General features: G+C 39.9%; 3 protein-coding genes across 3 annotated transcripts in view; 1 reads left to right on the top strand and 2 right to left on the bottom strand.

The window, feature by feature from the left end:
- Positions 1-16,687, top strand: part of LOC135076942 (testin) — a 110,796-nt gene that overhangs the window by 77,120 nt on the left and 16,989 nt on the right. The gene's annotated exons all lie outside the window — the stretch shown is intronic.
- LOC135076934 (protein CREG1) lies at positions 885-5,052 on the bottom strand. The gene is made up of 6 exons (XM_063971453.1): positions 4,716-5,052; positions 4,285-4,498; positions 3,626-3,780; positions 2,782-2,901; positions 2,079-2,160; positions 885-1,440 (listed from the first exon to the last, which is right to left on the bottom strand). The coding sequence occupies exons 2-6, from the start codon at positions 4,487-4,489 to the stop codon at positions 1,277-1,279; spliced, it is 726 nt and encodes a 241-aa protein (XP_063827523.1). The 5' UTR covers positions 4,490-4,498; positions 4,716-5,052; the 3' UTR covers positions 885-1,276.
- Positions 6,538-16,175, bottom strand: LOC135076936 (cleavage stimulation factor subunit 2). Its single transcript, XM_063971455.1, has 10 exons — positions 16,022-16,175; positions 15,686-15,954; positions 15,382-15,507; positions 15,007-15,114; positions 14,622-14,715; positions 14,480-14,533; positions 13,797-13,929; positions 11,656-11,753; positions 10,440-10,522; positions 6,538-7,359 (listed from the first exon to the last, which is right to left on the bottom strand). Exons 1-10 carry the CDS (start codon positions 16,083-16,085, stop codon positions 7,237-7,239), a joined length of 1,152 nt encoding a protein of 383 aa, XP_063827525.1. The 5' UTR covers positions 16,086-16,175; the 3' UTR covers positions 6,538-7,236.

A 16,687-nucleotide genomic window follows, 5' to 3' on the forward strand; every position in this document is an offset into this window, starting at 1 on the left:
GAAAAAATATGATTAGTTTTTTATCTGTCATAGTATTCATGACTTTCTACTGCCTGGTACACGGTGTAAATCCATTTGTTGCAAATCTTTCATAATTTTTTTGTCGAGTGATTTCGGGCTTTTGAGTAGACCCGCAGTTTTGACGGCCAATTTTAGAAAAGTGCGCAGACGCTAGCGACCCAAGCTTTACTGGCTTACTGACAAATTTAGTAAACGAGGCTTTCCTGGAATACCAGCTCTCTGGCGCAAGTTTTCAAAAAGTTGTAGCGTAAAATGTTACCCTGGTCTACTATAGTAGTCCGCGCGTGTACTCTAGTGTTAACCATGGTCCCACCGCACTAAGTGGCAAACATTGCATGTCACCTAGGTATCTATAATATTATAAAAAAATCTATAATTAATTATAGAAAATAATTATAGGTAGGTACGGCACCATCCCAATCCCAACTAATATTATAAATGCGAAAGTAACTCTGTCTGTCTGTCTGTCTGTTACGCTTTCCCGCTTAAACCTCGCAACCGATTTTGATGAAATTTGGCATAGAGATAGTTTGAGTCCCGGGAAAGAACATAGGATAGTTTTTATCCCGGTTTTTGAAACAGGGACGCGCGCGATAAAGTTTTTCTGTGACAGACAAAATTCCACGCGGGCGAAGCCGCGGGCGGAAAGCTAGTAGATTTATAAGACTTACACACTTACACACTTACAAACCACATGTGTGATGTGAAGATATTATAAAAAATGTTCTTGCAATTATTAATTTCGATGTATCCTTTATTCTCAAATAAATATGAACTTAGGAATTAAGTGCGGTGGGACCATGGTTAAAATAAATTGGGGACATGTTGGGGGGACCACGGGTAAAAGCCGAAAATAAGTAGCATTAATGTTTGTAATAAAATAATGTTTATTAAAGTTGTATCACAATAATTCAGTTTCTCACTGGAGTTGATTTGACGAGTAGGTATTTAATCTGGTTACATTATCAAATCATAATATTGATTGACCCGACTTATGTTATTACATAGTTTTACAAACAAAAAACATGTGAATATTAATAACCTGCAGGCGGTATTTTCTTCATACTATTTCTTCAAAAACTGTCAGATCTGTACTCTACGAATCTTCGTAGTTTTTTGAATTTCAAAACATCTTTCTACCAAAATATTTTCGGTTAAAAATCAACATTTTCCCTATCCTACTAATAAAAAATGGCGGCCAAATATTGTTCGACATTTAACTAGCTTTAACTATTGTTATTTACTAGTCACTACTCTAAGTGACGTCACTGTTATGAGTGTTTTTCGCGTGTTGAAGCATCTCTAGTCCGGTGTAGTTGTAGGCGAGATAGTCTTTCACGGGGATGTACTTGGCGCCTCCGAACCAGTCGATCATTGCGATCTGAGCGATCTTCAGCTTGGCCACGAACCAGTTGTGGTCTGAAATTAGAACAAATCACATTGTAACTTATCAACTTCTAGGCACTCGGAATAAGACATCAACTATCATACTACGTTCTATTAAACGTTCTATTAACACCAATTTTAAGAACCGATTTGTTTAATAATTTGCCATTACTTTGTTTTAAACTACTTGTAAATGTTATCATTATCCTGTTGGGTGCTCACCACCTCCTCCTCCCTAACCGTTACGGGATTATATTAAAAAAAATAGATTGTACTGAAATAAATAAAACTACTACGAAATCTCGAGTATAAATCATCCAGTAGGTAGAAGACTTTACGTAAAGGTCATCTAAAAACGATTGGCGATAAGAAAGTTTGTGCAACTCATGTAATAAATCTATTATTAACTGATACGTTATCTTTGTTAAACAATTTTTAATTACCAAAACAATTCAACTTTACCTACACGTTTTTTTTTTAGTTTAAATTTTGTTGGCCTCCCCACTCGAATTCGATGGACCAACGTTCTAGTTAAGGTCGCGTGAAGCATCGGAAATGCTTAGCTTAATGCAGGCAGCGTAGGGCCACAAAATATATTTTGACATACTTTCGTTGAAACTGTTATTTTGATTTATGAAGTAAGTACTTGTAAAATTTATTGCAATACAAACCTGGAGGGAAGTTAGCCATAGCCGGGTGCCTCTCGAACAAAGCGGCTTTCGCGAACGTGTACTCAGGGGTGCCCTCTTTGACCTGAAAATAAAGGAGTATTGAGTATTATCTAACTGTTCTTTAGAAGAATACAAGCATATACGAGTAAATTGGTTTTCCTTCTAAAATATCAATCTAATGGAAAATTAAGGTTCAATTTCAACGGTTTCTAATAAAAAAAAAGTTTTAGGTAGTTCTGATAGAAGTTCAGAGCTAAAGTTCTCAAATACAGTTGCCGATTACCGATCGCTTTATCTGGTAGAAATCTCATATGAACACAAAAGTTGTAATTTATCTGACAGATAAGTTTCCAGTAGACTATCAGGGGCTTTATTAGCTAGTTTTCATCATCATCATTTCAGCCACAGGACGTCCACTGCTGAACATAGGCCTCCCCCAATGACTTCCACAGCGCCTTCTTGCTACCTTTATCAGGTCGTCGGTCCACCTTGTGGGTTGGACGTCTCACGCTGCGTTTTCCGGTACGTGGCCTCCAGTCCAGAACCTTGCTGCCCCATCGGCCGTCAGTGCTGCGTACTATGTGCCCTGCCTATTGCCACTTGAGCTTGCTAATCCGTCGGGCTGTGTCAGTGACTTTAGTTCGTTTGCGGATCTCCTCATTTCTGATTCGATCTCGTCTCGTAAAGTAGTAGCAAGTTTTACCTTCTTCATTTTCCCTGACAGCATGAGCCTGGTGCACCGCGGGTCCTCAGGGTCCATTCCCTTCTGTTCGCAGTAGTTGGTCTCCTCCAAAGACACTAATACTGTAGCGCGACTGTTTTTCTGAAAATAGGGAGGCAATATTGATTATGCTTATCAACAATATACAAATAATGTAACTAGGTACATATATCTTTTATTTATTTAAATATACGATAACTTTATTGCTTACGTGCACCTATTTTGAATTGTTTATAAACTTTAATTTTGGTTTTAGGATAAATTACATCATTATCTTTATCTCATTTTTGCTAATTTTATTTACATAATAAAAATAATTCAGTTTGACATTTACCTACACAACTGGCCTGATAAAGGCTTTTGACCCTCGATAAAGTTGATTATTATTTTTAGACCTGCCTAGTTTTGCTATGCTAAGAAAGTTTTCCTTCCAAACATTGGGGTGCCTGTTACAGAACGAAGCTCAAAAGCCAAGATTTCATTCAGACTTGTAATTAGCCACTTTTTTTTAACTATAGCCACGATAGCCGAACAGTGAAGGGGTCGAGGTGACCGACTCGAGATCCAAGGAACGCGGGTTCGAATCCCACCGCCGCTCGACTATTGTAGTGAGCCCACTCGTAACACAAGCTTAGGGGCTAACGGAACTATTAGTAATTTGGCCAATACAAATTGCTAATAATCTTTAAAAAAAAATTGGTTATGTCAATATTTAGGAACGTACAAAAACTACAGGATAAAATCGCTGACTGAGATTGAATCGAGATTTGAGCGTTATTTTTTAACACGCACCTATTAAATAGAATAGTGTTTTTAGTGTTCTTACCGTTAAATCCTTGGCGGTGAAGTCCAAAGGCGACATGTAGAAATAAGGAATGCCGGTGGAGTTGGCCAGGGAGCCGTCGACGATCGACTTCACATTCGAGAACGGGAATCCTTCGATGGCGGGAAGAACCGAAATCGTCGCTATGGACGCCCAGTCTGTAATAAAATAATGCTGATTAATATTTGCAATTCGATTATGAACTACCCATTCAATGATGTACTGTAGTGTTATAACCGACTTTCAGGGCTAAAAATATTAATGAACGGTTTTTTGACGCATTTGGGAGATTGCAATAAGTAAGCAACCTTGTATGCACCTATGCAGGTAACCTTTGTATCTACAAGTTAGGTATTTACTTAGGTCATTATAAACACGTGGTTTTCACAGAAGGAAGTTTTAATTATCATTTATGTCAATTTTTCAAAAGACAAGTTATAATAATATTAATTTCTCCCCGTGGTCCAGTGGTTAAAAATATCTCAAGCAAGAGGTTCCAGGTTCAGTCTGACAATAGGTTTTCTGACGTCAGTAATTGTTCTAAAACCCCCACACCACATTATTTGTAGAGAAATGATAATTTTGTAGTTACTGAAAAGGTGATCTTATTTTTGGCATTCTTACACAGGTAATGACGCTAGTTAGTAAAAAAATTGACTTACTGGTGTTATGAAGCACGTATCTGGCCATAGGGATCAACTTGGTGTGGTCTGGAGGGTCAGCCACGTGGTACGGCCGCCTGGTGGAGACGTCATTGGCGGACTCCCTCCGGTGCCATCTCTTATGGTCCTCAGAATACTCTGGCCTCCACTTACACTCCACATACAACACGAGTACCAGCACGATGTACGATAGTTCCCACTTCATTTTGTTCGCCTGCAGGAATTATAAAAGCTCTTTATCCCTAATGTTATCGCGAAAAAGCATTCAGATATGAAATCCAAATCGCTAAAATAGCTTCGTTTTCCTCATTTACTTAAAACCGAACAAAGATTTATAATGACTAATAATAATTAACATTACTAAATATTACGCGTCAATTATTAAATATTAATGCTGAAGAATATTCACTTAGTAGCCATGAAAAACTTGCCTTACACGATGTTTACGCCAAATCAGAAAGTCCCAAACTCAAATAAACGCACGCTGTATTTATATCTACGGAAGTGCGCAAATCGAAACGAGAACGACAGCACACGCACGTCCTACGGACGTTGGAAACTGAATGAGACGAGTCGGTAAACTGTAGGCCCGTGTTAATAACAAATATTAATCATCATTTCTTTGGCTCGAAATCTGGTTTCCACAGTTTACGCACGCGAGAAGTTTTGGCAAACTTCACTGCAGTGATATCTGCTCATGTCAATCATCTACAATGCGAATACAGTCTTTAGTGGTCTCAAATAAGGCGCATATCTGCTGTAAATGAGTGCATCGCCCAAACATGCACTACGACAGAGCTATTATAACATTCCAGCACTCATTACAGTAGGTAACACGTGTATTACTCCTAGGATTATTAGCATTGTAACCTGTCCATATTAGTATACCTAGGTCTGCTGTAGTTTATAAAATAAAACGAACGATAAACTTATGAAGGTCAATGTTTTATCCCCTGAACACGCGGTCGTATTTAAACGCTTCACGCTTCCACAACAATGACAAACCACTTTGTGAAAGGTTAAGTAACCCGAGTTTCTTGTGCGAGTGCACAGGTATCAAGCTTCATTGCAATATTAATTAATACAACGGATCGTCTGCTAGCTTACCCTGCTCGTTGCGATTAAACCGCTTATTCTATTGTACTCGTATCATGAATGAAAATATTACAGAGGGGCCCGCAATACGCATGCGTGGTGGGTTCGGTAACCGCGAACTTTTCAAATCGAGCGACGGTGCCCCCAATACTCATAAGCTACAGATTAGAAAGAGGTCCTCCTCAGTCCCAATAAAAGGTAATAAGGGTTCCTTATCAGGACTACGGAACCCTAAAAATGAACTAATAAAAGGTTTCTCTCACAATAAAATTGAGTTAAGTATTTATTGTGCAAAACTTGATAAGTATTTCCTTAATAGAGTAGCTAAAAGGCCTATTTTTATGCGAGAAAAAAAAATACACGCGAACTTGCGAGATAACCACTAGTTACATAACTTGATTTTAATTATCATTTACGTTAATCACGTCACGTACGCCGATAAAAATATCGCTTTGTGATTATAATTCGACTCGCACTTGACCCATAGGACTCCACAGTAGATAACCGCGACGCGTGACAATACATCCGTTTTGCGTATCAAATATTTGAATTAATCAAGCCGTTTATTTCTGCATAGGCAAACTTATCGCGGGGCAAGGAGACTGAATGCAGACAAAAAAATAGTATATTTTAACGAGACATCAAAACGTTTAGGTACAATTTTCCGTGCATTAACTTGTAGCTACTTAAACTTGTGTTGATAAAAATATTTAAATGCACTCAGTTAATCTCAGGAGGCATATTTTTGAAGCATTAGAAATCAAAATCGCACGCGTAATACAACCATTTTACTATGTAATCTGGTATGATTTATGCAAATCGCAAGTTTGTAATCTGTATGCAAGTTTGCAAATTAGAATTCTAACGCTTTATGATGTGCCTCCGATTTGAGCTCCTAGTTACTCGTACGTATGAACGAGACCTAAGATGCTGATAATTTCAGTTTGACTAACGTATAATTAAATGAAACAATTATTACTTATATCAGTACTTTATTAGATACAGATAAGTGATCACGTAATCTATTGAATTGATGCAGAAATGCAAAACACAAGTCTTCATGTTATTTAAACCAGTTTCCGTTTCTTAAGTCAATTAACGTAATTAATGATGTTACTTATAGTTGTTGTTTTTGTTGCAGTTTTTTGTTCTAAGATACACGTGAAGTACTAAAAAGTACATCAACATATTTGGACAAAAATTGGGATGAAACATACAATCATCCTGCTGCATTATGTAATTAGGACAGCTATTTATCGCCAGTGGCGATTGAAAATTTCTACTACGTTAATGAGGGCTACCGTTTTATTATTCTGTTTAATGGCTTCAATGGTGCGTATTTGAGGCACACTGGTTTCACCAATGTCGAGTGTTTAAAAAGAGACACTGTGGACAGTGGAATTTGAAGTTTTCTCGGTGATAATATAATTGATTCATTCTTCATTGTTATTTTTAATTATTTGTCAGTTGGCACCACTGGCGATTGACACGACCCTAATCTACTTCAGCGATCACCATTTGGCGCCACTATCAAGTGATCGTGACCTTACACGCCAGTGTCAGCCAGTGTGCAGTGGCGCTAACGCAAATAATGAAAACGTGAACGCAAATACGGTAGTCTTACGCCCGTATTCACAAACGATGCTTGCTTAAGTGAAGCACCAAATCGAACGCTCTATGATTGGTTCGTGTGTCACCCTGTGTCCACACGCACTGTGAGACATCATAGTAATGTTTGTGAATACGGGCGTTAATGACGTTCTCGAGTACTGTAAGTAAAAACACGATGTAGGCAACGCAGGTAAAAAATTGTAGACTTGCGTTTTGCTTGTAAACAAAAAGACTTGTGTTCTGTGTCTATCGCTGCTGCGTGCTCTTGGCGATCTGTTCCTTGAGCATCAGGATGCTGGCACGTTGCTCCGGCGGCAGCAGAGCTATCTGCTCGTCCGATAGCTGCAGCACTTGCATGATCAGCGCGGCCTGAGAAGGGAAATTGGGCTCTAATTCTATCAACACTAAGACGAGAAGGCGAAAAGCGTGAGGAAATTCAGTTCAACTTTTGACAGGATTTTGTCATTAAGGCTTGGTATTTCTGCTAAAGTAGGTATTTCGCGCTGTCAAAATCTGCGCTCGCAATACTTCGCCGAAGACAGCGCGCCAAAGAGCTCTCGCGGCTACACAGTATAGAAATACGCAGTTTAGAAATACGCAGTTGGTTAGGTTAGGTTGACTTCCTTCCGTTCAAGCGTCACACTCACAGCACTTTCTAATACAAATCATATCCAAGTGATACAAATTAAAACAACTTTCAAAAATTTTGGGAATATATTTTAGAATAATAATAATAATAAATAATCGAATAAATATAGAATATAACTGCCAAAGTAAACACGGTTCAAAGAGGCGTGGCGTCACCCGACCTTCCGGAAGTTCCGCGCCGGCTAAAAGAATTTCAAGATTACGTCACCCGACCTATCGGTAGATCCTCGGGAGCTTGAGCGATTGGAAAAACATTTTATGGTCAGTTACTCGTAGTAGCGATTATTTAGAGCTTGGATAATAAATTATAGTTGTTGCAATTCACAAAGCTTTGCATGTGGTTAATTACATTAATCAGTACACGCATCAATTTTGTTCAGTCTTTTTGTTTATTAATAAATAAAAATATCATACTAAAATTGCATACATATTTGTTTGTATTGGTCTGGGTGTTTTCTTTCCATAATTTATGTATAACGTATGTACGGGGCTCTGTATCGAAAATCACTATGAGCAATGAGCATCACACACTGTTACCTGGAGTGCATTACCGCAGCAAAATTTTTATAAATGTTGTGCTTTAGAGAGTCGAGAGTATAGCAGATAATTAGTCCATCGTGAGCAGAAATGTGTCCACTAATAGCAAAATTCGTTCAAATTATAGTTTTAAAGTTATTGGCTAGAAGATTATTTCATCTTGCAGCTTAGACCTTTAGCTACAGACCTTAGACAGTATTTTTGAAACATTCTTGCGCATGGTGGAGGAAGGGACGCTCTAGAGCAGTGGTTCTTAACCGGTGGTCCGTGGACCACTGGTGGTCCCCGGAGGCATTCCAAGTGGTCCACGATGTGCACTTGCACACCTTGGTCAAAACCACTTTTAACTGATTTTTGCAGTCAAACTGGTTTTGACCAATTATGAGGTGGTCCCTGACAAGAAAAAAATTTGGTAAAATGGTCCCTCATGACTTAAAGGTTAAGAACCACTGCTCTAGAGACTCAAAACTACAAGGATACACATGAACTCCAGTTTTAAATCCGTTGATATCTGCTGCATCTGCCATGTTTTTGGCTAGAAGATTCTTCTATCTTACGGCTTAGACCTTTAGCTACAGACCTTAGACAGTATTTTTGTGAAAATTCTTACGCATGGTGGAGGAAGGGACGCTCTAGACACTCAAGTCTATCAAGGAGTCACATCAACTCCAGTTTTAAATCCGTTGAAATCTGCTGCATCTGAGATTCTTCCATCTTGCAGCGTAGACCTTTAGCTACAGACCTTAGACAGTATTTTTGTGAAAATTCTTACGCATGGTGGAGGAAGGGACGCTCTAGACACTCAAGTCTACAAGGAGTCATATGAACTCCAGTTTTAAATCCGTTGACATCTGCTGCATCTGCCATCTTTTTGGGTAGAAGATTCTTCCATCTTGCAGCTTAGACCTTTAGCTACAGACCTTAGTCAGTATTTTTGAAACATTCTTACGCATGGTGGAGGAAGGGACGCTCTAGAGACTCAAGTCTACAAGGAGTCATATGAACTCCAGTTTTAAATCCGTTAACATCTGCTGCATCTGCCATCTTTTTGGCTAGAAGATTCTTCTATCTTACAGCTTAGACCTTTAGCTACAGACCTTAGACAGTATTTTTTATTATTTATTTGTGTCAGTGAGCTCTTCTAAAGAGTGTAAGACGATTGTATGTAGGTACTATTAAAATGTAATTTTAAGTCATTGGTTTTGTCTCATATTTGAGGAATGTACTATGTATCATGAGTAGAGTCTTCGTTTAAAAGGATGCGAACGATTTAATAGGTAGACAAAATTGATAATTCTTAATTATCAAAAATTTAAGCTTTCTCCAGTAACACTGATATTATTATACTGTGACTCATCAAAGTCATCATTGTCAAAAATATTGACAAATCGCGAACTGTCACGGCCATAAAACTGACACGCGTCCGTCCTCCGTAAGCGCCACCGCGCGACTGATTGAGATTGTCCAAGCCGTCATGGACGATTTTTTCCACATTTTTTAACATAGTAACTAAATAAGACGCAATATAAAAATTTCATCCGTTAAAAGCCCTCAAGTTATTTCTGAACTTTAGTTTAGTAAAATATTTAGAATCTCAAATCGCTTATTTTAAAAATAAAACCATAAATAGAAAACGAATAGAGGTAACTTTGGGAATATATTCTATCGAGTCAACTTCATCAAATCGTGTTTCCATCCGTTAATAGCCCTAGAAAATATCCTCAACTATGCCCAATAAAAATCTTAGCCTTTAATTTTACTGTTTAGTACCTCAAAAATGAAAAATGAAAACCTCATTTTCGCCATTTTCTCTGCTACCCGGCCTTAACGCCCGTATTCACAAACGATGCTTGCTTAAGTGAAGCAGCAAATTGAACGCACAGCGTTGAATATGGCTCTATGATTGGTTCGTTCGTGTGTCGCACTGTGAGACCTGTATCATAGTAATGTTTGTGAATACGGGCGTAAGACAATAAGGCTAAAAGCATGGGGAAATTTAGTTCAACTTTTTCTTTCACTCAGGCAAAAAGCAAGGAAAATTGAATCCTACTTTAGGAATTTGTCAATAGGGCGAAAAGCAAGGGAAAAGGACTTCAACTTGTATCACGATTTTATCAATAAGGAGATACCTATAGAGATAAATAAACTTTTATAAGGACTTTGTCAATAAGGCGAAAAGCAAGGAAAATAGAGATCAAGTTTTGATACAACTTAGTAAAATAAGTATGTCTGGCCGGCAAAAGGTATTTGAATTGCTTACTCACCTTTTCTTGATCGGAGGCACCAGACGGTATTCCCTGTATCGTCCGAGCTTGCGCCATGCTTGGCATGCCCGGCGGCATTTGTTCTGTTACAAAATAATATCAAATTAGTTGACGCAACTATAATACGATAATTTTGCGTTCACTAGTGGGCGCCACTATCGCAATCAAAGTGTATGATAGAACGATACTCGAATTGTAGTGCACGAGTGTAAAGCCCGGTCTGTGAGCACGTAGAATTTTGTCCAATGACCCCAAGCTACCCATCCTTATCGCTCGCGCGTAATTATATTGTTGTCGCGACAGTACGACGGGCGTTCGCAGTGAGTGTGCGAGCAGAGGGATTTTAGTAGGTTCGAGCCCAACATAACCTGCCGTCCCGCGGCGGTAGGTATGGATAGGCCATTTTCCTCGGTAACAAAAAGGTCAACGTGATTAGATTGACGTGCCGTCGTCTGTGCAAAGGCACTTGATAGCCTTATTTTACTGATTGTTCATTTATAAACAGACATAATTTAAAATGTTTGTTGTAGTCCAGGGTAGGTCTAAACCAGTGGTTCTTAACCTTTAAGTGACGAAGGACCATTTTACTAAATTTTCTGTCTTGTCAGGGACCACTTTTTTTTTCAAAATCCTATGAAAGGGAAGGTCGATTTCTCGCCCACTGTGCGCCGTTTGCGTTGTGTTGACTCGACTCATCACGATGTCTTCGTGGACCACTTGGTATGCCTCCAGCGACCACCAGTGGTCCGCGGACCACCGGTTAAGAACCACTGGTCTAAACGGTCAAAGAACGGTCACGCCCCATACAAAAAAAACCCAGACCCGACAGAAACGAGACATACCTCAGTTTTTTTGTCATGTCTTAATTAGTTAAATTATATATTTTTTATATTCGAAATCTATGTATAACACCAAAATATTACCCTTTGTTTTTGTTCAGGCGTTATACAAAAACTAATACAAAATGCCTATTTATCACCAAAATTGGTAAATGTATGTACCTAAATGTCTATTACAGCTGCTATGGAATGTATCTAGGTGACCTGGAGATACAGCGGGATTATACAGGGTGGTTATACATATGGAACGATAAGTGATCTCACTCGATTATTTCTAAACTATACAAGATATCGAAAAACTAGTTACTGATTCTGAAAGTGCTTCACGAGCTCTTTCAAATGGTACTTAGTTGTTAAATAAATAAAAGAATACTCACGCGGCGCCATCTTGGCCTGCGTACGCGGGTCGTTGGAGCGCATGCGCGGATCCGCGTTGAACTGCGCGTTAGCCAGCCTCGGATCGCGCGGGAAACCGCTGCCAATCAAATAAAGTTGTTTTTACACTGCTAATTGTCGCCAATGTCCTACATAAATTAATTCTGTAGGACATTGGCGACTAAAATATTCGTCAATATTGAAAACAAAAAAGCGAAGTGTCCGATGGTGCAGCACAACACATAAAGTCACTATCCGTAAAAAATGGTTAAATTGTGTCAAGGAGTTGGCAGTTAATTTAACAACAACGAAAACAACAGTTTATTTGAAATAATTGTAAATTCACTTTCAACTTTATGTCGTATTTTCTGTGTCGCCAATAATTATGTTGAAGCACATTCAAAATTGTGTGTAAATAACACATTAAAAAAAATTGCAATTATAATATGAAAATCAAATTTAAAATGAATGTCTACTTCATAAATTATAACGAAATGCTGAATGATAAAAAAGTCTCATAAAAACATAATTAAAAGAGCAGCAAAATAAAATTAACTTCTTACGGCTGTAAATAAAATCATATAAAAAGAATAAATAAAATAATCACTGTTTAAATAAAAAGGAGGGGTGAATCATATTGAATTTTAAACTATAGTATTGACTTACATCTCCTTAATATGTTCCATTGGAGCAGCAGGACTTAACAAAAATTAAAGAAATTTTAGGTTTTATTTTACTGATAAAGAGACATAAAATAACGCTCACATTGTTAAGTATTCAAATTGAAAAAAATGATACAATAGGGATGTTTCCTGGGTCAAAAAGCAAGAGTTTTAATTAGTCCGTCAGTTAACTTATCAAAAAATACTCTACACGTATTTTTCACTTTTTCAAACTAATGAAAATTTAAAGAGATAAAGCGCGCCAAAGTTCATAAGAAGAGGCCCGTGACGTCACGTTGTGACGTCGTGCGGAACTACAACGCACCATAACTATGTAATTATTTGTTAGATTGACAAATAAAAATATATGTGTCCAATATTTTTTGATATTAAACATGACGGACTAAAAAAATTTTTTTAGGAAACTAGCCTATTCCATAAGGTCAGTATCACTGTATCATATAAAATACGCAAAGCAAATAACTTTCTGAATATCATCAACAACATAGGTAATTTTCTTTCAGTCATTGTCATTTGACTTCCAAAGTTGACATTGACAGTCGTCGCAGGGATATCCATGAGTCATCTGAAGACAAGCACGGCAGCAACAATGCGATGCGCAGCGGTCCTAGTCCAGTAGCGGCACGTCCCCGTCCGAGGTTCACAATCATCATCTCAGCCATAGGACGTCCACTGCTGAACATAGGCCTCCCCCAATGCTTTCCATGTTACGCGGTTGGTAGCGGCCTGCGTCCAGCGCTTTCCTGCTACCTTTATGATGTCGTCGGTCCACCTTGTGGGTGGACGTCGCACGTTGCGTTTTCCGGTACGCGGTTAACTAGGCCTGAAACAGCAGTCGGTCGCCGGCGGCGCCTCGCTCACCTCTCCTGGTCCAGTGCCACTCCTCGCGTGACGTCACCCGGCCTGCAGCGGCAGTCGGCCGCCGGCGGCGCCTCGCTCACCTGTCCTGGTCCAGTGCCACTCCTCGTGTGACGTCACCCGGCCCGCAGCGGCAGTCGGCCGCCGGCGGCGCCTCGCTCACCTGTCCTGGTCCAGTGCCACTCCTCGCAGTGACGTCACGCTCACCTGTCCTGGTGCTGCGGCGGCGGCACGGGGTGCGGCGGCATGGGCAGGCTGCGCATGTCCTGGTCCAGTAGCGGCACGCCGCCGCTCGAGGCGAGCCTCGCGTGACGTCACCCGGCCCGCAGCGGCAGTCGGCCGCCGGCGGCGCCTCGCTCACCTGTCCTGGTCCAGTGCCACTCCTCGCAGTGACGTCACGCTCACCTGTCCTGGTGCTGCGGCGGCGGCACGGGGTGCGGCGGCATGGGCAGGCTGCGCATGTCCTGGTCCAGTAGCGGCACGCCGCCGCTCGAGGCGAGCCTCGCGTGACGTCACCGGGCCTGCAGCGGCAGTCGGCCGCCGGCGGCGCCTCGCTCCCCTGTCCTGGTCCAGTGCCACTCCTCGCGTGACGTCGCGCTCACCTGTCCTGGTGCTGCGGCGGCGGCACGGGATGCGGCGGCATGGGCAAACTGCGCATGTCCTGGTCCAGTAGCGGCACGCCGCCGCTCGAGCGCGAGCCTCGAAGATCCACATCGCCCATTGCCGGTCGTGCTGCTAATGGAAATATAATTTATTGTTAAGTATTTTAATTGTTTAGGCCGCTACTAACCGAGGAACATGGTAAAAGCATTGGGGGAGGCCTATATTCAGTTTCAGCAGTGGACGTCCTACGGGCTGAGATGATGATAATGATGATGATGAATTGTTTAGACGATTATGACACTGCACCGCGCTCCGCCACGGTCCGCGTGGCTACATATAAAGAATCCCGCGCGCAGACGCGTTGTCAGTGTGTTGTGCCGCGCGTGTTTTCTATACAAACTGAGGTACTTGCATACAATGATTAAATCTGTGGTCCCGCGTACCGCGGCGGAGCGCGGTGCAGTGTGATAATCGCCTTAGGGAGGTTAATAAGAAGGAATAAGCGCTAGACTTGCATTGACGTGACAATGCTGTTGCGTGTTCCAAATAGATCAACTAAGTTACCAGAAGCGAGCTTGAAGCCCAGCAGAATACTGTAAGTATATGGAAGTACATAATAATAAATTATGTTTACAAATACTTATAAAAATTAGACTACAACCAGGTTTAATATTATACTTACGTGTGTACTGGTTGGGAGGAGGCACTGGTGCTGCCAGGAGTTGTGGCGGTGGCGCTAGAATAACAAAAATGTTTAACAAAATTATTAATTTTTATCCAACACAATATAGCTCTTTAAACTTAAGTTTTAAATATCAATTTACCTTGTGGCTGGTTGGTAGGTATATAAGGGTTAGCCGGAGGCTTGTCTCCAGGTTGTAGAACAGGAGGCACGGGATTGGATGGATGCAGCATGCTCTATGAAACATAGCAAAAAAGGAAATAAATCAACCTCTGACTTCACAATAATTACAAAAATTCTGGTGAGGAAAATATGAATTGAAACTGAAAACTGACAAAATACCTCTGAGAATTTTGATCAGAAAAGCAAGGCTAAGTTGCACCATCTTACTTTAACTTTGACAAACGTCAAAAATCTGTCAAACTGCATACAAAAAGCACCGGTTTTTGTTATTGTTATGGTTAAAATAAGGTGGTGCAACACAGCCTTAAAGTAGGAGACAGTAAAAAGTTAAATGTCATTCTTACAACTGCAGTAGCAGGATCTACAATCCTCATGATGACTTGTGCTTGCAGAAGGGCATAAGCCAGCTGTGGGTTTTGGAGAAGCATATTCCTTGCTTCCGTTGGATTGTTCTGAAACATAACACAAAATATGTAAGTAAGTATGACTGATTCAGACTTTTCATCAATATTTCATAAAAAAATAAGGTTTACTTTTTTATCATATTATACTACTACAATAACTGCACACAGGAAGATTTAATGAAAGCTACTGATAACACCAATCTTGTGGCGGTGTTTTGGGCTGACACTGTGTGGTTTGTTGTCGACACGACAAGAAAAAAAAAGAAGAGACTTTAATAAATAGCAAAGGAACAGTGTCATTTGTTATTTTTTTACCTGAATGCACAATTTCATTTGTTTCATCAACTCGAACATTTGTTCAGGCGGAAGTGTGGCCACAGCCTTGCTGATAGCTTCGGGTGCCTTCTCTGGTTCAACAGGATCTCCATAAGGATTTTCAATCTGAAAATAAACAAAGATATACTTGTTATAATGATTTATTTTATTTATAGGTGCCAAAACTATTTAATTTTAAACCAAATAACCAGTAACTAAGAGAACCCATATTGATTTACATTTAGTAATTGGGCAAATGCTCCAGAAAACTGATCAACGAATAACTTGAATAAGCCAGACTCACCTGTGGCCCTTGCATCAAAGCTTGCATCTCCATCCTTGACTTCTCAGTACAGGCATTGTCAACCCTCAAAGTACGACCACCAATCTCGTAGCCATTAAGATTTCTCATAGCACTAAGCGCGGTCTCCTGGTCCTTGTACTCACAGAAACCATAACCTTTAGGTTTGCCGGTTTCTCTGTCAAATACCAATTTAAAGGACAGCACCGGCCCTACTTCTCGAAATATGTCCTTCAACTTCTCCTCGGTGGCTTCGTAGGGAATATTACCAACTAAAAACAAAGTTAAACGTGATTTTATGTTCTTTTTATACGTGTCTCCTGTGAAACTCACACTTACCGAATACAGATCTCATGGATTTATCCATGATACTCTGCTCCTCTTTTTCCTTGCTTTTATCCATTTTGAAGCGGTTTTGTTTACACTAAAACTTATTTCAGGAAATGTAATAAAAAATTAGAAGAAGCGCTTTTTACACAAACAACAAGCCCGGCCCGTAGATCTGACATGTGATCTGACATCTGTCAATATTTTTTTAAAATGAATTTATGTGCTTGGCTCACAAATATTTAAGCAGTTTAAACTTGAGCAAGTAATCACTTTATTACAGTTTCCAGTTTATTAAAATTATTACAAGACTTCTCTGTCTTCCAAAACAATATTTGTAGAACGTTGTCTCGCTACGACAAGGCTCACTATTACAACTTAAGGTTGGCAGACACTGCGTCGATTCGTATCGCTTTTTCATCATTAGCTATCTCACTCTTATTCACTGTATATTCGTATAGTGCTATACTACTCTTACTCATAGACTATCCGCTAACCTTTAACGACCTCATAATAAGTTTCCATAATGCAAGCAACCTTGAAAACTCTATGGTCTATGGATATGGATAAAAAATATAAGGATGTTTATAGTCGATAAAAAATATCGAAAATTTCTTTAATATCTCGTCCATTCACAGTCTGTGACTGTGCACAGCAGTGCGTTGAATGGTTAGTTGC

The sequence above is a fragment of the Ostrinia nubilalis genome, chromosome 12, assembly GCF_963855985.1.
Source record: "Ostrinia nubilalis chromosome 12, ilOstNubi1.1, whole genome shotgun sequence".
Taxonomy (NCBI): Eukaryota; Metazoa; Arthropoda; class Insecta; order Lepidoptera; family Crambidae; genus Ostrinia; species Ostrinia nubilalis.